Below are 21,386 nucleotides of genomic sequence, written 5' to 3'. Positions count from 1 at the left end.
TAGATTAAAGGTTACACAGTACTCATCGAAATGCAAAACATTATTTGCAGGAGTTAACCAATGATGGAGAGCTTCCAGAGGTGGGTATGCACACAGACAATGCCTGCATAGAGCATTTTAGAAAGAGTTCAGATTGCTTCAAGATGCATGATCTCTGTTGACCTGTCCAAAGGAGTAGCAAAGCACAGAGGTGGAATAGCATTGTGTACTACTTCAGACAGCATATGAAGAAGAAGAAGATGATATTGGATTTATATCCTGCCCTCCACTCCGAAGAGTCTCAGAGCGGCTCACAATCTCCTTTACCTTCCTCCCCCACAACAGACACCCTGTGAGGTGGGTGGGGCTGAGAGGGCTCTCACAGCAGCTGCCCTTTCAAGGACAACCTCTGCCAGAGCTATGGCTGACCCAAGGCCATACTAGCAGGTGCAAGTGGAGGAGTGGGGAATCAAACTGGGTTCTCCCAGATAAGAGTCCGCACACTTAACCACTACACCAAACTGGGAGGCCTATGCTGTTTTTGCAAGCAGGAAACTAGCACAGCAAGAAGAAAGACTGAGTTTTCAGCCACCTCCATGCTAGGCTAACTTTCCAGTTGCATAAAATATTTTTAAAACTTTTTTTTAAAAAGACACAACCCCTCAACACACCTGTAGTTTGATTTGCTGCACTTTCTGCTGCCTCACTTCTACTGCTTGTGTAGATCCACCCCAAGTCATCATTACAACCAACTTGTAAGTTATGCTAATAACAGTGCTATCTGCCCCTCATTCTCCCATTTCTTCCTTTCTCCTGCTGTCGGCGATGCCACCAAATGTGTGTAGCTAGGTACACAGCAATTATTTTTTACTCTGGAGGCTCACAGCTCTTCCGAGCCCCCCAAAGCCCTCCTCCTTCCCACCCAGCTTTACTCTAATGAGCATGGCCCAGTTACACAATAAGGAGCTTTTATACTTGTCTAATCAGTCCCAGAATTCCAACAGCTCCCCTGCCTCGCCATGCGCTTCTGTGAGCCAAGAGACACCAGACTTCCTCATCTGCCTTTTGTAATTTTTAATGGGGGTCCCTTACTTGGGCTGCACTGACCTAATTTTTTTAAAAGAAAAAAAACCCTGTTTCAAGCAATGCCTTGTGATGGTCTAATCCCAAACCGGTGACTCTTCAAAGCTTTTCTGCCTGAAATTTCCTTTCTGCTCCACTCTGGCCCCATTTGGTTCATTGCTGGCTGAGGTGGTCAGTCTCTCTCCTGACGTGATCTTCAGGGTTGTGCGCTGCCCTTTTTGGAACTCCTGACTTTTCTGGTGAGTGTTTTGACTTTTATTTGGATTGGGTTTTGTAGGTTCCTCTTGCACCACCTGTCTCCAGAGCTCAGAAGATAATACATCTGCACCAATTTAGTTTAATATTCTTCCCCATCCTACTTAACACAATCCAGACAAAGTTAAGCATCTGTAATCTCCCCCTGAAACAAACAAAACAACAGGACTAAGAGCCTGTTCCAAAGTATGTTTACTTAGAAGTAAACACAGAGTCCAATGGAATGTTTCTTAGTGACTTTAACTAGACTGTGCACATTTTTCTGATTTTTACTCAGTAAACATGGGTGTTACTCAGCCATGCAAACTTTTTTTGGGGGGGGGGGAGGGGTGCAGACAGATTTCCTAAGACTAAGATTGGAAGGAAGAAAAGACAGTCACCCAAGTGCACCAGATCATTATTTTCTCCTTCCTTCCAAGCAAGTTTAATCGACAGGACTAGGGGCTTACCTGGGAATTTAGTCCTTGACATTGTACATCTTTGTTCCACAAATAGCTTCCAGATGCAGTTAGAAATGTCCCGCTATCACTGCCTCAGTAAAGAAAGAGAGAGTCACCATAAGCCCCTGATCTCTGAGGACTGGCTCCCTCCTCCTACATTTTAACCACAAAAACATTGCAGGTGGCTTGCTTCCATTTGCTTAAAAAAAAAATCCTATGATAATATATTTCACTTACGTGAAAAGTGGAAGCAAGTTAGATTCTCAGAATCCAAACAGAGTGAAATGCAACAACCTTTTTTTACCATAAGGTTCCCTGGACAAGTCACATAGTAAGGGCACAGAACATTTGTGACAGTTTTGCTCCAAATCACAGTTCAGCCATTCAGCTCACTGCAGGCTCTTGGGGCAGTCATAACCGGTGGCTCCCTTTGCATAACCGGTGGTCACATTTTTATTTCCTGCCCTTCCTCTCCAGAGGTCAGAGCAGCGTACATGGCTCTTTCCTCTATTCTGTTTATTATTTATTTAGTTTATTTATAGCTCACCTTTCTCACTGAGACTTAAGGCAGATTACAGAGTAAAGAAAGGGGGGTGTAATATAATCATACAGCATGAGACATCCAATAAACAAAGCAATATGAGATTGGGTACAGTGTGTGACCAACACAACATCACACGAGGGTAGGGCTGTGGCTCAGTGGCTGAGCATCTTCTGTACTTGGAGAATGTCCCAGTTTCAGTCCTTGGTATCTCCACTTAAAAGGATCAAGTAGCAAGTGATAAGAAAGACTTTTGCCTGAGACCCTGTCCTTCCAGCCAAAGGAGACAAGACTGGTCTTGATAGATCAAGGTCTGTTGGAGTAGAAAGATCACTCAGTGAATTCTTGGATGAATGGGGATGTGAACTCAGGTCTTCCTGGTGCTAGTCTGACATGTTGTTATACCACACTAGTCTTGGGCTCATACTAAGGTTGCCAGATTCAGGTTGGGAAACTCCTGGAGATTTGGGAATGGAGCCTGGAGAAGACAAAGACCTCAGTGGGGTACAATTGTCATAGAGTCCACCAGTGTTCCCTCTAAGCTTAGTGTGAGCTAGCTCACAATTTTTTAGCCTCCGGCTCACACTTTTTTTTGTTGTAGCTAAGGAAAAATGCCCCCAAAGCAAATCAATTTATTTAGGAGTTCACAACTTTAATGCCAGTAGCTCACAAAGTTGAATTTTTGCTCACAGGACTCCACAGCTTAGAGGGAGTATTGGAGTCCACCCTCCACAGCACCCATTTTCTCCAAGGGAACTGACCTCTGCAGTCTGGAGATGAGCTGTAATTCCAGGGGATCCTCAGGTCCCACCTGGAGGCTGGCATCCCTAGCCCATACAGGGCTGCAGTCTAATTAGGTGCTTTCTGCCTCAGATGGTGGCTAGGTGGACTCTACAGAAGCAGGATCTTAGTGGACCATATACTGAACATGAGTCAACAGCGTAATGTGGTGGCTAAGAAGGCAAATGCAATATTGGGCTGTATTAACAGGAGTATAGTGTCCAGATCATGTGAAGTGATGGTATCATTTTACTCTGCTCTGGTAAAACCTCACCAGGAGTATTGTGTTCAGTATTGGGCACCACATTTAAGAAGAATATGGACAAGCTGGAATGGGTCCAGAGGAGGGCAACAAAGATGGTGCGGGGTCTGGAGACCAAGTCCTTTGAAGAAAGGTTGGCTCTCCTTTGGAGGTTTTTAAACAGAGGCTAGGTGGCTATCTGGCAGCAATGAAGCCTCTGTGAATTTACGGAGAGGTACTTGTGAATTTCCTGCATTGTGCAGGGGGTTGGACCATATGACCCTGGAAGTCCCTTCCAACTCTATGATTCTATAACTCTAGAGGCTGTTTTTCCATATGTTGATCATTGGGATCCTTGGATGGATGGAATTGTGGGATTAATGACGTTCTGAATGAAGATGGAGGAACCCCTTGGAGAGAACTCTTGCCTGTGGAGTCATTTCAGGATATCTAAGCTTAATGAAAGGCTCAGAAGCTCTAAGTACACAAGGCTTGGCAGGAGTTGTTAACCTAAGATTATCCATGCTCTCTTTTTGTAGGTGTGTGGATTAGGAAACAGCATGACTTCGGTGGTGAGTACCAATCCCTGCTGTTTGTTCAGTTTCTCTGATCACACTCAAAGGGATTAAGTGCTAGCCTAAAACCTCTTCCCAGAGAGACTGAGGTTCTTCCTTTCTCTAGGATAGGGGTAGTGGGGACACTCCTGCTTCACACCTGCTGGTTGCTGAGATGTTTGTAAAAGATTCTGGAATATACAGGCTCATCCACCAAGGCACTTCTTATGTTTTTAAGCAAGTGTCATGATGTCAGGAGATCTTCTTGGTCACCATGCCAACCCATAACCAGATCTCATAGTAACTTTGGGGCACCCATCAGAGTTAGACAGATGGCACGGGGTGGATGCTTCCCCCCCCCCCCACATCATGGCCCCAATCCACATGGTTGCTGAGAGCTCCATAGGCCCCTGAACAAAGACTCCATTTGGGCCTCCCCCTGTATCACCCTGATCAAACCAAATATTCCTGGCTTGCTGTTACCAGCCGTGAATACAGTAATAAGTGTTCATTAGGTAAGAAACATTAACTTTTTTGGAGCACCCAGGCTGAAAAATGTGCACATCAACAGCAACAAAAAACAAACCACAAGTGGGGACCCATAAGAAACAAGCAGGGTGGCTATCCCATTTCCCCCACCTTTGCTTCCTACCCTCTCCCCCTACTTCTCTCACACTCTTTCCCCCTCCTACAACCCCTTTATTTACTCTTTCTCCTCCATATCTGTCACTTTGTCTATCTTTCTGCCCCCACCCCAACACTCTTTCTTTCTGCCCCCCACCCATCACTCTCTCTCTCCCCATCATTTTTCTGGACTCCTGACTGCCCCCCCCCCCAGCACAGCACTTCCAGACACCCATCTGTTCCCCACCCCCCACCCCACTCCCCCACGCAGCAGCAATGGCAGCAGCAGCTCTCCAGGAATCACAACTGAGCTCCCAAATGCCACCTCCAGGTTGGGAAATTCCTGTCGATTTGGGTGTGGAGTCTTGGGAGGGTGAGGTTTGAGGAAGGAAGCAACCTCAGCAGGGTATAATGCCATAGACTCCGCTCTGCAAAGCAGCCATTTTCTCCAGAGCAGTTGTAATTCTGGGTGATCTCCAGCCCGCGCCTGGAGGTAGGTGCAGAGTTTTGGGCTGGGTTGTCATCAATATGCAGATGACATCCAGCTGCATCTGTTGATGGATGCAGCTGTCCCTTATATCCTGGCTGAAGGGCTGGAGGCTGTGTTGGATGGCTGAAGCAGAGACTACTGAACCCATTGAAGATGGAGGTTATATGGCTGAGAAGGGGGGGCTCAGGAGTGGGGTGCCAATTTCTGGCTCTTGACAGACAATGTATCTTTAACACTGGTGCCAACCACCAAGAGCATGGGTGAGTTTCTGGATGCCTCCTTGTCAGTGGAGGCCCAGATCACAAATGTTGCCAGACTGGCATCTTTTCCCGCTTCACCAGATCAGACAACTTGCCCCCTTCCTGTATTGCCCTGACCTAGCCACAGTAATCCATGCAACGGTCACCTCCAGGTTAGACTACTCTAATTTGGTCTATGCGGGGCTATCCTTGAGACTGACTATAAGCACGCTGTCACCCAGTTAATTTGGTACTTTGGCCTGGGCTACCATCAATATGCTGATGACACCCAGCTATATCTGTTAATGGACAATTGGCTGGAATCTGCTCCAGATAATCTGGCTAGGGCGTTGAAGGCTGTGGAGTGCCTCTGCCAGTCTGAGTAGACAATACTGACTTGATGGACCAAGGGTCTGATTCAGTATAAGGCAGCTTCATATGTTAATCTAGCAATCTCTGGCATGAAAGCCTTACTTTGACCAGGCCAGGGCCTTTTCAGCCCTTGCCCCAGCCTGGTGGAACACATTCCCAATTGAGATCTGGGCCATTTATTGCAATTCCTCCGGGCCTGTAAAATGGAGCTCTTCTGCCAGGCTTTTGGCTAAAGCAGCAGATGTCAAATAACAATGGCCTCCCCTGCTCAAATGACCATGGCTCTGTGTGTATCTGGGGTGCCTGGGATCTGTGTATGAGTCTGGCAGACACTGAAGGAAGAGATTATTTGCTATGCTGCATATTGAAATTAGTTGAACCAAATTTTTATTTGGTTGAGTTGATGTTCGAATGGATTGTTTTATTAATGACTATTATGATCTCGTCGTTGTTGTTATAAACCGCCCTGAGCCCGCTTGTGGGGGTATGGCAGAATACAAGTCTCAATAAATAAAGAAATAAATACATTAGAACTGGTCCACAGTTAGGGTAGCCAAGTCCAATTCAATAAATATCTGGGGACTTTGGGGGTGGAGCCAGGAGATATTGGGGCAGAGCCAGGAGCAAGGTTATGACACATCATTGAACTCCAAAGGGAGTTCTGGCCATCACATTTAAAGGGACTGCACACCTTCTCTCCATTGGAAATAATGGATAGGGGCATCTTCTTTTGGGGCTCATAGAACTGGACCCCCCTGGTCCAATCCTTTTGAAACTTGAGGGTATTTTGGGGAGAGGCACTGGATGCTATGGTGAAAATGCGGTGCCTCTACCTCAAAAAACAGCCCCCTCCCAGATACCCATGGATCAATTCTCTATACCCTATGGGAATTGGTCTCCTTAGGGAATAATGGAGTGCCCAGCAGACTTCCTCCCCCCCTCCTGCCTTCTGATGATCCTGAAGTGGGGGGAGGGCCTCCAAACCAGGGAATCCCCTGCTCCCAGCTGGGGACTGGCAATCCTATCCAGAGTGCAGCAGCCTGGGTCCTTACTGGGACCCCACTGACAGCACATATTCAGCCAGTGCTTTACCAGCAGCACAGGTTCCAGGTTCTGGTACTAACCTTTAAGGCCCTAAATGGTCTGGGACCAATGTATCAACAGGACTGCGTCTCCTGGTATACCCCCCTCCCCCAAAGAGTATTACACTCAGGGGAGAAAAACCACCTGGTGATCCATGGCCCAAAAGATATCCAGCTTTCCTCGACCAGAGGCAGGGCCTTTTCGGTTCTGGCACTGGCCTGGTGGAATTCTCTGCCTAACGACATTTGTTCCCTGAGGGACTTAGTGCAGTTCCACAGGGCCTGTGAAACAGATGTTCTGCCAGGCCTCTGGCTGAGGAAAGCAATGGCTTATCATTGAGCCTGACTCATGGGGAAAGGACATAAATGGGTAAACTGCCATTTGAATTAGACTGGAACTTCTAATTTTTCACTGTTTTAATTTGATTATAATTGATTAATATATGTATGTATTGAATTGTTGTTCACTACCCTGAGCCCTGTAAGGGGGAGGGTGGTCTATAAATCGGATAAATGAATGAATGAATGAATGAATGAATGAATAAACAAACAAGCAAGCAAGCAAACAGTAGTTCCTGTGAAGGAAGTGGCTGTTTTGGAGGGTGGCACTGTACCTGTCTGATGTCCTTCCCCTCCCCAAACCTTACCTTCTACCCCTCAAATCTCCAGGAAATTACTAATCTGGAGTCGGCAACCCTATCTCCTTCCCACCCAACAGCCAGTCTGCCTTTATCTACCTCTCTGTCTTCAGCTCTACATCTCTCCCCCAAAGTCTCCTGCAGCCTCTCCAAGGAAAACTGCCCTCTTTCTCCACTCTGGGGACTAAAGCAGCTCACATTATTTTCTCTGTCATTTCCTGACAGTTCAGATTGGCATTCCATTAAGCCCTGAAGCTCAGTTCCTCTTGCGATTTCATACCCTCCCTCTTCCCACCTCAGCCTGGCACATACAGGATCGTTTCTGAGGAGGAGCAGGCCTTGCGTTTGAAACTGGAGCGGTTGACCACCAAGGACCATGGCCCAGTCTTCGGGAAATGTGAGAGTATCCCTGCACACACTTTGCAAAAGGTGAGAGAAAGAGAAGCGCTGGGGATCAAGGGTAGTTCCAGCAGATGGAGGCAGAACTGGGAATCTGCCCATCGGGCAAAGCATCGTTCACTCAGAAACTGCTTCCATTTTTATTTTGGTGGAAGGTAGGTGTGTGTAAAGGAGGGGGCTTGGTATGAGTAGAGTGTGCTACAAGGATGTCTCATTTTCATCTGTGAAATGTTGGAGGGCCTGCAGGACAGAAAGCCATCATTGGCCTCTAGATGCGGCCAGGAGAGTGACCCACTTGGGGAACATGGCAGGCATCAATTTCTGTTGGTGGAATTTGAAGCAGGGTTACCACTGCTAAATGAACATGGCAAAATCAAGCACTGTAATGGAGTTGTTGCATTGACAAGAGATAGCAAAGGAGGTTTGTTTTTGGCTGCAAGTTCAGCATCTGATGTCCTGCTAACTCAACCTGCCCTCTCCAAAGGAGTAGTCTCTAACCTTTGCAAATTCCAGGCCTGAGTTTTAGCGTCATGGCCATAATTTCCCAAATCAGACACAGCTTAAAAGCTGTTTCCAGTGGGTTGGTAAAGCTGAGCAAACCAGCTCCTTCAGCCAAACAAGTGAAATTCAGTGAGGTCAAATGGGCCACCTAGTCCAGCTTGCAGCGTTTGACACTTGCTAGCAAGAAGATTTCAAAAAGCACACAAAGCCTTCCTCTTCCTTTAAGTTTCCTATCACCTGGAATTCAGAGACATACTGCCTCTGAAAATGGAAACTCCATTTAGTTGCTGAGGCACTTAGCCATTGGTACCAGGGTTGTCAAGTCCAATTCAAGAAATATCTGGGGACTTTGGGGGTGGAGCGAGGAGACATTAGGGGTGGAGCCAGGAGACATTGGGGGTGGAGCCAGGAGCAAGGGTGTGATGAGCGTAACTGAAAATCCGAAGGGAGTTCTGGCCATCACATTTAAAGGGACCACACATCTTTTAAATGCCTTCCCTCCTTTGGAAATAATGAAGGATAGGGGCACCTTCTTTTGGGGTTCATAGAATTGGACCCCCTAGTCCAATCTTTTTGAAACTTGGGGGGTATTTGGGGGAGAGGCACTGGATGCTATACTGAAAATGTGGTGCCTCTACCTCAAACAACAGCCCCTCCAGAGCCCCAGATACCCGCAGATCAATTCTCCATTATTTTCTATGGGAATAAGTCTCCATAGGGAATAATAGAGTTCCCAGCAGACATTTCCCTCCCCTCCCCCCACTTTCTGATGACCCTGAAGCGAGGGGAGGGCCTCCAAACCAGGGGATCCCCTGTCCCCACCTGGGGATTGGCAACCCTAATTGGTACATATATTTGGCATGAAACTTTTTTCAAAGGCATTTCTTTCCCTCTGGTGTTTGTGGCAATCACAGAAGTTAATTATACACTCTTCAGCCTTTTTGGACCCAGGACTCACCTGAAATACCCATAAGGCAGCTGTCGCAACCATGTGACTGGCCTTCAGAGTCACATGGCGAGAAGCCTCACTGGTAGGGCTGTAAAGGATGAACCCGGCCTGTAAGGGAAGCGTTCCTTTCAGAACAGACACATGGAAATAAAGGGCCTATTCCAAAGCAACACATTAATCATTAAATCACAGGGCTATCCTGAGATGGCTGTTGTCTTTGACACCCACCTCACAGAGTTCAGCCCTCTGACTGAAGAGAAGTCAAAGGTTTTTTTCCCCCGCGTGTCAAGTGAAAACCAGCTATCCCAGCCAAACATCATTCATCTTTGTTTGCTTAGTATTTTTATTTAAAATTAATCCAATCGTTCCTGAAATGGGTAAATATGAAGAAATCACGATACAAAATATACTTGCATATGTAGATGAAATCAGAAACAAAAAGATACACGTATTATTCCTAATCTATTTTAAAATTAAAAGATATCCTGCATATTTTAAGATTAAAAAGTAAAATACAATTTATAACATTCTCACCAAATGCTTTCAGAAAGATCAGACTCATATACTCTTATATCTGAGAGATTCAGGGGTGTTTTGGGTGTGGCTATCTTGTATAGGTTGAATTACATGAAAACCATATGACCATACCAAAACTTTCCAGTTTATTACTTCTGATGATATGACTGAACTCTTCTCTGAGCTTAGAAGACATTTCCCATAGAAATATATGTATTGAAACTGTTCACTATTAGATCAGCTGGTTCAGAGATTTTTTTTTGGGGGGGGGGCATCTGTCCATCTATTCCCTGATGGGACTCTTCCCTGAGGATGGGACTGTGAATATATAGTTGTGAAAGAACATGTTTTGGAAATCTGAAAACTGAAGCAAATTATCAGCCCCACAATTGTTCAGCCAATACCGCTAATAGCCAAGGACCTGCAACAGGACAAAGGCGACTCCATACTGCTCATGCATAGAGATTTGGAGGTTCATTTAATGTAGGAGCTGGTCAGGGGTAAGAAAGAGAAGGCAAGGGAAAGTATTGCAGAAGTGGCAGTCTCTAAACTGGTGGAAAGTGTCCTCAAGTAGCAGTTGACTTATGGCATCCCATAGGGTTTTCAGAGGTAGTTTCGCAATACTTTCTCTACGCTGAGGATTCTTGTGAGCAAAAATTCTAGTTTGTGAGCTACTGACATGAAAGTTGTGAGTTCCTGCATAAATTAGTTTGCTCTGGGGCCATTTGTCCTGAGCTAAGACAAAAATGTGGTGTGTGGCAGCTACAAGCATAGCCAGCTTCAAGAGGAGGTTAGATAAAAATATGGAGCAGAGGTCCATCAGTGGCTATTAGCCACAATGTGTGTGTGTGTATAAATAATTGGGTTTTTTTAGCCACTGTGTTATACAGAGTGTTGGACTGGATGGGCCATTGGCCTGATCCAACATGGCTTCTCTTATGTGTGAGCCTGAGGCTAACGAACTGTCAGCTGACTCATACTAACATACTGGCTCATACTAACTCAGCTTAGAGGGAACACTGGTTGCAAGCTTCTCTAGAGCCAACATGTGTTTGCTGCCTTTGGAGGGAAGGCTTTGCTGGCTAGTGTGCCTGAATGGACTGCAAAGTCACCATGCCTCATCCCTTAGTGCTCATATTGAAGGAGCAGGAAAACATTGAGGCCAGCCCACTCATCAAGTGAGACAGGATGGTGTAGTGGTTAAGTGCATGGACTCTTATCTGGGAGAACCGGGTTTGATTCCCCATTTCTCCACTTGCACCTGCTGGAATGGCCTTGGGTCAGCCATAGCTCGTATAGGAGTTGTCCCTGAAAGTGCAGCTGCTATAAGAGCTCTTTCAGCTCCACCTGCCTCACAGGGTGTCTGTTGGGGGTGGGGGAAGGTAAAAGAGATTGTGACAGCTCTGGGATTCTGAGATTCAGAGTATAGGGTAGGATATAAATCCAATATCATCATCATCTTCTTCTTCTTTGGCAAAGGTAGCTCAGAGACTGACTTGCCCTGTCCTGGCCAACCAAGGCTAGCCCAGTCTCATCAGAAGTTAAGCAGGGTACCAAGGAAGTCCAGAGTCACTACGCAGAGGCAAAAACCCAAATTCTTTTGATTTCCTCCTCCTTCTGCCCAACATAACATCAGCAGGCTAGAATCTCTTCATTCTCACAGGCCAAGGATGAACTGAATGAGACACCAGAGAAGCGGGACTCAGCCGTGAAAGAGCTGCAGGACCTGGTCCGGGAGAGAGCTGATGGAGGAGACGACCTCTGTAAAGCAGTGGCTGAAAAAGTGAATGAAAAAGATGGTGCATTCTTCCTCCGCTTCATCCGGGCCCGCAAGTTTGATGTCAACAGAGCTTATGATCTGCTGAAAGGTGTGTGTGCTTCCCCCTCCCGCCCAATCTTCCCTCTTTGCTGAGTAGTAATCTCAGAGAACAGCAAGGAAAAGAGTCAGCGCCTTTTGAACCTTAGGTACTTTCTACCATAGCACCCTTTACATAATATGGGATAGCTGGACTTCAGCACAGGAACCTGCTCCTATCACATATATATATATATTGTCTAGCTGGGAAAAGAGAGACTTGCATACATGTTGTATCAAGTGCACCTTAAAGGCTATCTAGATTTCCGGGGTATAAGCTTTTGAGGGTCACAGCTCCCTTCATGGGGTACCTAACAATGGGAGTGTTGACTTTCAACAGCTTATATCCTGGAAACCTTGTTGGTCTTTAAGGTCCTCCTTGACTTGAATCTTGTTCCTCTACTGCAGATCAACATGGCTTCCCACCTGAACTAGGTGATCCTATACTGCAGGGGTGGCCAACGGTAGCTCTCCAGATGTTTTTTGCCTGTAACTCCCATCACCCCTAGCCATTGGCCATGCTGGCTGGGGCTGACAGGAGTTGTAGGCGAAAAACATCTGGAGAGCTACCGTTGGCCACCCCTGCTATACTGAACCAAGATCACTGTGTGACACAGAGTGTTGGACTGGATTGGCCATTGGCCATTGCCCCTGAGATGTAGGCATACTAACAGCAGGTCATTCCGAAAAGGAACACAGGGCTTCAGGGCTCACAACTGTCACTGTCAGGGCTCACAACTTAGCAGATGAGGCTTTGCAATCCACCTGAGAGTCCTGGCCTCAGTCTGACAACCACTGCTGTAGAGAACCTCTACCAGAGACAGTAGACAACACTGAGAAGAAGAAGAAGATATCCCGCCCTCCATTCCGAAGAGTCTCAGAGTGGCTCACAATCTCCTTTACCTTCCTCCCCCACAACAGACACCCTGTGAGGTGGGTGGGGCCGGAGAGGGCTCTCACAGCAGCTGCCCTTTCAAGGACAACCTCTGCCAGAGGTATGGCAGGTGCAAGTGGAGGAGTGGGGAATCAAACCCGGTTCTCCCAGATAAGAGTCCGCACACTTAACCACTACACCAAACTGAGCTAGGTGGACAAGTGGTCTAAGTCAGTATAAGGCTGATTCAAACAATCATCTGTCCAGAATCTGTTATGCAGGAACAGAGGATTCAGGCTATGTCCTCAACCACAGCATTCTTTCTTCCCCTGTCCACAGGCTACGTCAGCTTTCGTCAGCAGTATCCAGAGCTTTTTGAGAACCTGACGCCAGAGGCTGTGCGTAGTACCATTGAGGCTGGCTACCCAGGCATTTTGTCCAGCAGGGATAAGTATGGGCGGGTGGTGCTGCTCTTCAATATTGAGAATTGGGACTACGAAGAGATCACCTTCGATGAGGTCAGCATCTTGCAGCCAAGTTTTATTGACTCTACAGTTTGGGTCCAGTTTCATTCCACTAGAGGAACAAAGTATCAGGGAAGCCCTTAAGGAATTCTGGGAATTCAAGTTTTGAAGGCCTACAAATTCTGTTCAAACTCCCCCCCCCCCCCCGCCACAAACTATAATGCATTGGATCCCCTAGGAAAGAAGAAAAGGCTAAAACCATATATGATATATATGCGACTATGTAAATTGATATATTATTTTTTTACAAGCTTTATTTTAAATTTGAAGCTCAAGTACAATATTCAGAGAGAGTAGTCATTCAGGTTATAGTTCCATGTCAAATACAAAAAGACAAAGTCCACAGAAACCTAAAACAGTATGAACATTTCCATTTTAAAAAGTATAGCATCTTACTATAAAGCATTCTGCCTGGTAGGACATTTTGTTCAGATAGGGAACTTATTACTGGATACCATACAGGCAGCAATAAAAAGGGTTTCATAATTTTCGGTCAAAGGAATCCGGGACGGAACAGAAATCTTAGTCATCATAAAATATTCCCAGAGTCTTTGTTGCCATGCTGGGAGAGATGGGGGATTTTTATCTATCTATCCAGTGTGCCAAATGGATATACTATTCCTTCATCCATCAGACAATTGTGCATATTTAATAGAGGTTCCAAAATCTTTGTTTTTCAAGAAACTGGACATCTAAACAAGGCGTAATATGAATGAAATTGGGCAGGGGGAGAATGTTTGTATGGCACTGTAGGGGAGTTCTGTCAGCTCTTTCTCCTGTTCTGTTTCCTACCATCTTCTTAGTAGCAGCACAGGTTGAATAAGAGACCTTCGCAATGCTTCCTAAAGCTGCAAGTATGCACCTGCCTTACACTAAGGAAATTCTCCAGTCCATCTTAAAGTACTGACTACTCCAAGATCTGAAAGCGGAAGATTTGTCTTCACTTAGCAGGAAGCTTCCTTGTCAGTGGTCCAGGAGTGGGTCAGTGCTTACGCTTGGGTTATGCTCCTCTCTGGAAGCAGGGTTGAGAAGCTAGATTCAGTCCCAGAGATGAGGGGCCTGCCCGGGAATCTCAGTCTGTCTCCAAGCCATGCCTCCCACAACAAAAATTATATGGAGAGAGAAAGAAAAAACTCCCCCTTCAAACACTTTGAATGGAAAAGGAAGTATAACGTAAACAGTAACATCAACTCCACTAACTGCTTAGCACTAACTATATACTACTTAGGCAGTGGATATAAGGTCCCATCACTTTACTCATTCGTTGAGGAAAACTACCACACAATTCTCCAGCAAACCCCTTGGGTCCTAGAAGTCAACACAAGGGGGAAAAAACCCTTCAGTGGGTAGAACTGATCAACACCTGGACCACCAAGAAGGAAGCTTCACAGTAAGTCTGGTGGTCCTAGGAGTGGATCAGTCCTTAATCTTGGGACATAAGAGAGCTCAGTGCCCCAGGGTGGGTGACTGGCTTCAGGACCTAGAGGGTATGCTCTAACACCCTTCTGCTGAAGGCTGCCTCGACAGATGCCATCTTGTCAATTCTGTAGTGCCCGGTATAAAAGAATGTATGGATTTCCAAGTGGCCACCTTACAGATCATCTTTAATGATGGGCAGAAAGCCCAGTAGGAACTTATTTGCATATTAGGCCACACCTCCTGATACTGAGCCAGCTGGAACTGTGTTCCTATGTATTCCTGCTTTAAAAAAATCCCTGATGGGAAGGATCTGTAGGCTGCAGATGTTGCTGCCCCCCTGGGGTGGGGGGTGGCCTTATGGCAGCTCCAAATCCTTGGCCTTGTATGCCAGAATTATGCACCCACTTATTCACCTACACAAGGTGGACGTGGAGACTCACTGTCCCAGTGCTGCCTTCCTAAAGGACACACAAAAAATGCCAGATTTGTAAAAAAAATGTTTAGTTTTACCCAAATAGAAGCTTAAGGCTCTATGTACATCCAGACTATGCCAATTCTTTCCCCTCTCATGTTTAGGGTTAGGGCAGAAGGATGGAAATACTATTTCCTCTATTCTATGGAAGGTAGAGTCGACCTTCAGAACAAAGGTTGGGTCAAGACCAGTGTTCCCGCTAAGCTGAGTTAGTGTGAGCTAGCTTATAGAAAATAGGGTGGCTAGCTTTTGACCTTGAAAGTGCCTCCCACTCAGCCTTCATCAGGTCAAAGAAGGCAGCCGGGAGAGGCATCCCCAGTGGTTCTACTTCCAACTTAGGAAGCATTTTCTCTGCTCCTTCTTAGGTCCAATTCCTCCTTTGCTTTTGACTTTGGAGCAATTTCCAGGACTCTTAGGACCTTTGGTGGTAGCCTAGAATACAGGTCCTGGGGGGAAAGACTTGTTGGCATAGTGGTTATTATTTATTTCTCCGCTTCCAATAACTCCCCCTCCTCTTTGGGAGGAGTCATCCAAGTTCTCTGAGCCTTCTTCAGATTGAGAACCTAAAGAGGACTGTTGTTGCTAATAACTAGACTCTTTCATCTTTCTCTTTTTTGGTTTGGAAGGGGAGAGACAGTTCTGTCCATGTGTCCTATGATGTCTCCCTTGTCTGCCCAGGGGCCCTGCCTCTGAGTTGCTGCTCTGTCTGGATTCCTGCATGGCCTCTCTAATTTCCCTTCTCATCTCAGTTCTGAGCCACACCAGGAGGTTTCTTTAGCATCTTTCCCGGACAGATCCACCTCATGGTCCCTTTCTTCCTCCCCAGTTGTTGTCTCCTGTGTGGGAAGCCTGAGTAGAGGTTGACGCTGAAGAGCTAGAGAGGTCCAGGTCACGTACTGCACTCTACAGTCCTTGGGAAGTTGATAGACCTGCCTTCATTGCCATTTTTCCGCCAAAAAAACCTCTCTTCCCACCAAGGGGAAAGAGAAACTAGGCCCTCCTGTGGAGAAGCAAGGAAAGACAAAATGGCTACCTTCCAACTGGGACTAGAAGGGACTGAGCAGTACTCTTCCCCTCTGTCCCCAAGGGTCTATTCCCACATCCATGGGCTGCCTTACCACAGTTCAGATGGGGTCATTGTGGTGGAGCTGCTCCGTCAATAATCTGGTGGAGCTAGCTCCCACCAGACCTGTGGGAGCCTTCCCCCGACAAGGGCCTATGTGCCCAGGCAGGTTGGCGCTGACTCTACCATGCCCTCAGAATGACAGAGGCAGGTGTTCGCAGCCCAAAGGCTGGAGACCACTGTGGGAGTCTGCAGTTGTGCCTTAGGAGATCCAAGTGCCATCTGCTTTGGTTGTTCGCTGTCGCTCCTATGTGACACAGTGGAAGGGGAGGGAAGAGCTACAAGCCCTTCCCTTCCCCTGTGAGCTTTCCTCACCCTTCTAACTGAAGGCCTAGCTTCATTCTTCTTTCTTCATTCAGGACTCGCTGTGCTCAAAAGAGCACCACCATTGATGTCCTGCTCCAGAAGCAGGGCCAAAAAGACTGAGGATTCCTGGGCATGCCCCTCCCCTCCAGGATCAAATTCATCTGCTTGACCCTGCTTCCACAGAGGAAGAGCCTAACTTAAAAGTAAGGACTGACCCATTCCTAGGACCACTGGAGAAAGGGCAAGGATGTGGAGGAAATTAGCTAGGCAAGATATTACCCTAAGTGGACATACCAGGGATTGAACCAAGGACCTTCTGCAGGTGCTGTATCATTCGGCTATGTCCCTCTGTCTCTAAGAAGCAGAGCTGCAAGTGAAAAATCCTAAGACACTTGACTGTACCTGGTCTTATCCCATCAAACGGAGACATTCAGCCAAAGACAGCTGTGATGGGACCCATTAGATGTCTCTTGCCCTAGGGAGAGAAGGTGCAAGCTGGAAAAAGCACATCTGGTGAAACGGCAGCCAGGTGGAGGCACAAGCTGTTTAGAGGGGGAGGTGGACAAGGAAAGGGGGCCATTGTTGAGTAAGAGGGAAGTGTCGGAAGAGCCGGGAGAGGACAACAGGACAGTGAGATACAGCAGGAGGGGCTGACATTGTGCAAAACAGGAGAAATGCAGGAGGATTCCTCCCCCGAGGCTGTAAGACTTAACTGGGGCTTAAAGTGGAAACTGCTCTGGGACTGTGTAAAAGAACTGCTGTCTGTGTAAAGAAGGAGAAATAAACACTGGGGTCGCAAGCACTGGCGAGCCGGCTCTTTAATCATTTGCCTTTGCAGTTGCCATTTTGGCATTGTACAACAGGAGTGCTGGGGGTGGGGGATTGGACATGCCTTCAGTTTGCATCTCTGTCTTCTTCTGGTCTAGATTCTCCGTGCCTATTGTGTGATCCTAGAGAGGCTGCTGGAGAACGAGGAGACCCAAATCAATGGCTTCTGCATCATCGAGAACTTCAAGGGCTTCACAGTGCAGCAGGCTTCTGGCATCAAACCTTCAGAACTGAAGAAGATGGTGGACATGTTGCAGGTGAGACCGCCAACCTTCTGGCAGTCCCAAGAAAGCAGTGAGCACAGCCTAGGCACCAACCATAGACAGGAAAAGAACCTCAAAGCCAGCCCCATAGCCAGAAAATGTGGCCTTGGGGGGCTGTGGAATTTTTGCTGTTTCAAACAATTTTATTAGTAACATATGGTCAGGGGGGCTGTGAAATTTTTGGAGAGGGCATCGTGGGCCCCCCTCAACATGGTGACATCATTGCAAGTGACTGTCTGAAAAGGAGGCAGCCAGGTGCTGCCCAGTTGCTTGACTGCCTTCTTAGCTCTCTGAGCAGGCACGGTGAAGGTGCCGGGGTGGGCCGTTCTCCAATGGCCCACCTTGGCATTTCATTGCATCTGCACCAGCCAGCAAGTTGGCTCTCTGAGACCTCTCAGAGAGCTGAAACAGTCAGGTGGCAGGGCAATGAACAGCGGTTGCTGCCCTGCCACCTGCTTCCTTGGCTCTTTGAACAGGCTCAGTGAGGCACCAGGGCTGGCCATTCTCCAGTGGTCCCCTCTGGCACCTCACTGTGTCTGTGCTAGCCAGTGAGTTGGGTCTTCGAGAGATTCATGGCTACAGACCAACTCAAAGTTAGGAGGAAGCAAAAGCCCTGAATCTGCCATTTGTCGGGTATCTGGCTCTTCTAGTCTTCCTTAATCCTCTTCTACTGGTCTCTGTGTTCCTGAGGTGACAATGAAACATGGAGAGCCAGTTTGGTGTAGTGGTTAAATGTGCGGTCTCTTATCTGGGAGAACTGGGTTTGATTCTCCACTCCTCCACTTGCAGCTGCTGGCATGGCCTTGGGTCAGCCATAGCTGTGGCAGAGGTTGTCCTTGAAAGGGCAGCTGCTGTGAGAGCCCTCTCAGCCCCACCCACCTCACAGGGTGTCTGTTGTGGGGGAGGAAGGGAAAGGAGATTGTGAGCCGCTCTGAGACTCTTCGGAATGGAGGGCGGGATATAAATCCAATCTCTGCTGCTTCTTCTTGGCCACTGCTGGAGTTGCCAAAATTCCTTTGCAAGGCAAGTGCTGCCAAGCGCTCCATGGACTGTGTGAGCAGGCTGTGATAACAGCAGGAATTTGGAGGCGATAGGAGTACGAGAACAGCAGCCGCACACACATCTGTGCAGGAATGATGAATGTAGATACATAAGCTGACTCCAGATTTACATTCAGAAAGGGAAGATGTATAGCCAGAATACATCCAGTCAATCAGACCCAGAAGCTTCAAAAGATCAGGGAAACCTTTAAGGAAGGGGAAGGAAGTAGCCCCTTTTGGCATCTGGGAGAATGTAGGGGTTCCTAGGGTACTAGCAAGATGGTCTGGGGAAGGCAATGGCAAACCACTCCACAAAAGTCTGCCAAGAAAACGTTATGATGTGATATCACTTCATGGGTCGGTAATGACTCAGTGCTTGGACAGGGACTACCTTCACCTTTTTAGCAAGGTAGTCAATATACCTTACCTAGTCACACATCAAAGGGTACAGGCTTTGGGGCAAAAGCCCTCTTCCATCCTCAAAGAGGAATCTAGATGTCAAAGGACAGAATTACAAGATGTTGAAGTACCCTCTCCTGGCCGTTCTCTTCTTTCAATTCCTGCCCTCCCAACTGGGTGCATAACCTGTGTGACTTTGCAATCCCCAGGATTCCTTCCCAGCTCGTTTCAAGGCTGTCCACTTCATCCATCAGCCTTGGTACTTCACTACAACCTACAACGTGGTCAAACCTTTCCTGAAGAACAAATTGCTGGAAAGGGTGAGTACGCATGCTGGGGATGCATGTGCTACAGAAGCACCACTGCCAAAAGAAAGGCAAAGGACATGGCAGTTTTAGTCCAGAGCTGGATGTTATAGAGGAAACCAGTGAGGGGAACCATAAGCAGCAGCCTGGGCATTTTCCTCTTTCTTGATACACTCCAGTGCAGCAAAACTTATAGAGGAACACTAAAAGGCCAAGGAACAAGTGGAGTCATCTTGTAATTGAGTCAACAGACTCCAAGGGATCTGTTGAGGCTGGGTGAGTGGGCGTCAATGTGGCAGATGAGGTTCAGTGTGGCCAAGTGCAAAGTAATGCACATTGGGGCAAAGAATCCCAGCTACAAATACAAGTTGATGGGTTGTGAACTGGCAGAGACTGACCAAGAGAGAGATCTTGAAGTCGTGGTAGATAACTCACTGAAAATGTCAAGACAGTATGTGATTGCAATAAAAAAGGCCAACGTCATGCTGGGAATTATTAGGAAGGGAATTGAAAACAAATCAGCCAGTATCATAATGCCCCTGTATATATAGCCGCCCTGAGCCCGCTTTGGTGGGGTAGGGCGGGATATAAATCGAACTAAATAAATAAATAAATAAATAAATACAATCGATGGTGCGGTCTCATTTGGAGTACTGTGTACAATTCCGGTCACCGCATCTCAAAAAGGATATTATAGCATTGGAAAAAGTGCAGAAAAGGGCTACTAGAATGATTAAAGGTTTGGAATACTTTCCCTATGAAGAAAGGTTGAAACGCTTGGGGCTCTTTAGCTTGGAGAAACGTCGACTGCAGGGTGACATGATAGAGGTTTACAAAATAATGCATGGGAAGGAGAAAGTAGAGAAAGAAGTCCTTTTCTCCCTTTCTCACAATACAAGAACTCGTGGGCATTCAATGAACTTGTTCAGCAGTTGGGTTAGAACAGATAAAAGGAAGTCCTTCTTCACCCAAAGGGTGATTAACTTGTGGAATTCACTGCCACAGGAGGTAGCGGCAGCTACAAGCATAGCCAACTTCAAGAGGGGGTTAGATAAAAATATGGAGCAGAGGCCCATCAGTGGCTGTTAGCCACAGTGTATGTATATGTGTGTGTGTGTGTGTGTGTGTGTATTTTGGCCACTATGTGACACAGAGTGTTGGACTGGATGGGCCATTGTCCTGATCCAACATGGCTTCTCTTATGTTCTTATAGAGCAGTCACCTTCTCCACTCTTGTAGGCTGGGTCTGAGCTGAGGGGCCTCTATGGACCTGGGCCCAGCTAGTGGCAGCACAGGAGGCAGCAGAAGGCAACTCTCAGCTCAGCTTGTTCCTGGCAACCAGCAGCCCTTCCATGGCAATGGTCCACCTTTGCTCACCCTCTTTCCCCTTTCTTCCTAACATTCAGGTCTTTGTGCACGGTGATGAACTGGAATCTTTCTACCAAGAGATTGATGCCGATATCCTGCCAGCAGACTTTGGGGGCAACCTGCCAAAATATGATGGCAAAGGCACGGCTGAGAAACTTTTTGGGCTCCGGGTGGATGGCGAAGACACAGCTCTCTGAGAAAAAGAAAAGCAGCACCCCAATCTAGCAAATAGGGTCAAAGGTGGCTGTCAAACCCAGACATCCTTTTTATATGTAGTGTTGGTTGAAAAGGTTTCTCATGATCACAAAACCCCAGGATGCTCAACTTCTCGCATGTTTCTTGGCCCTCCTGCCACCAGACAGACCCCAGAGCATAGCAGACTCTGCTGTTTAAAACCCTTTTACCTGTCCTCCACCCTGGGAAACCAGAAGAACTGGTGAGAAATGTCTGTGGCAGGAAGGCCAAGAGAAGAGGCAGAGGTACTGCTGGCTTGGTCTGCCTTGAATCCAAGTGCCTGCGTAGTACAGAAGCTGAGAAGTGCCTTCTTCCCTTAACGATTTACTGGTTTGTCTAATGAATAATAGGGACGAGCAGGAAATGTAGGTGCCCCAGTACTGGTTGTGCAGGAAGGATTGGCTAAGGAAGGAAGAGAGAAGGAAACAAAGACCAAACAGACCAAATTGTGCCCTTGCGACACTGTAAACAACTTCATTCACTGTAGGACACTTCATTCACAGCAAGGGAGTTCAGCAAAGACCTGTTTTCAGTTTTTTAAAAAATAAACCCTGACAAATAACAAAGATGCTTTGGCTCCCTTTATGTTAGCTATAGATGAAAGCACCAAAAACTAGAGATCCATTGACTCCATGACCAATGAGAAAAGGCTGAATGTTCAGTCTGGAGAAGGGAAGGGTGAGGGTGGACATG

The 21,386-nt window shown here is 47.0% G+C and overlaps 1 protein-coding gene across 1 annotated transcript; it reads left to right on the top strand.

Moving 5' to 3' along the window:
• Positions 1-3,793: 3,793 nt before the first annotated feature.
• Positions 3,794-21,259, top strand: RLBP1 (retinaldehyde binding protein 1). The gene is made up of 7 exons (XM_060260266.1): positions 3,794-3,891; positions 7,619-7,747; positions 11,347-11,551; positions 12,752-12,930; positions 17,183-17,341; positions 18,996-19,106; positions 20,498-21,259. Exons 1-7 carry the CDS (start codon positions 3,880-3,882, stop codon positions 20,654-20,656), a joined length of 954 nt encoding a protein of 317 aa, XP_060116249.1. The 5' UTR covers positions 3,794-3,879; the 3' UTR covers positions 20,657-21,259.
• Positions 21,260-21,386: the final 127 nt, after the last annotated feature.

Source organism: Heteronotia binoei, chromosome 19 (assembly GCF_032191835.1).
Source record: "Heteronotia binoei isolate CCM8104 ecotype False Entrance Well chromosome 19, APGP_CSIRO_Hbin_v1, whole genome shotgun sequence".
NCBI classification, from domain to species: domain Eukaryota; kingdom Metazoa; phylum Chordata; class Lepidosauria; order Squamata; family Gekkonidae; genus Heteronotia; species Heteronotia binoei.
Note: the sequence above shows the minus strand (reverse complement) of the source record. Positions and strands in the feature narration are given on the sequence as shown.

Coding starts and splice junctions, on each gene's coding strand:
- RLBP1 (XM_060260266.1), top strand. Junction 12,931..17,182: donor AAGAGATCACCTTCGATGAG/GTCAGCATCTTG, acceptor CTTCTGGTCTAG/ATTCTCCGTGCCTATTGTGT. Junction 17,342..18,995: donor AGATGGTGGACATGTTGCAG/GTGAGACCGCCA, acceptor TGCAATCCCCAG/GATTCCTTCCCAGCTCGTTT.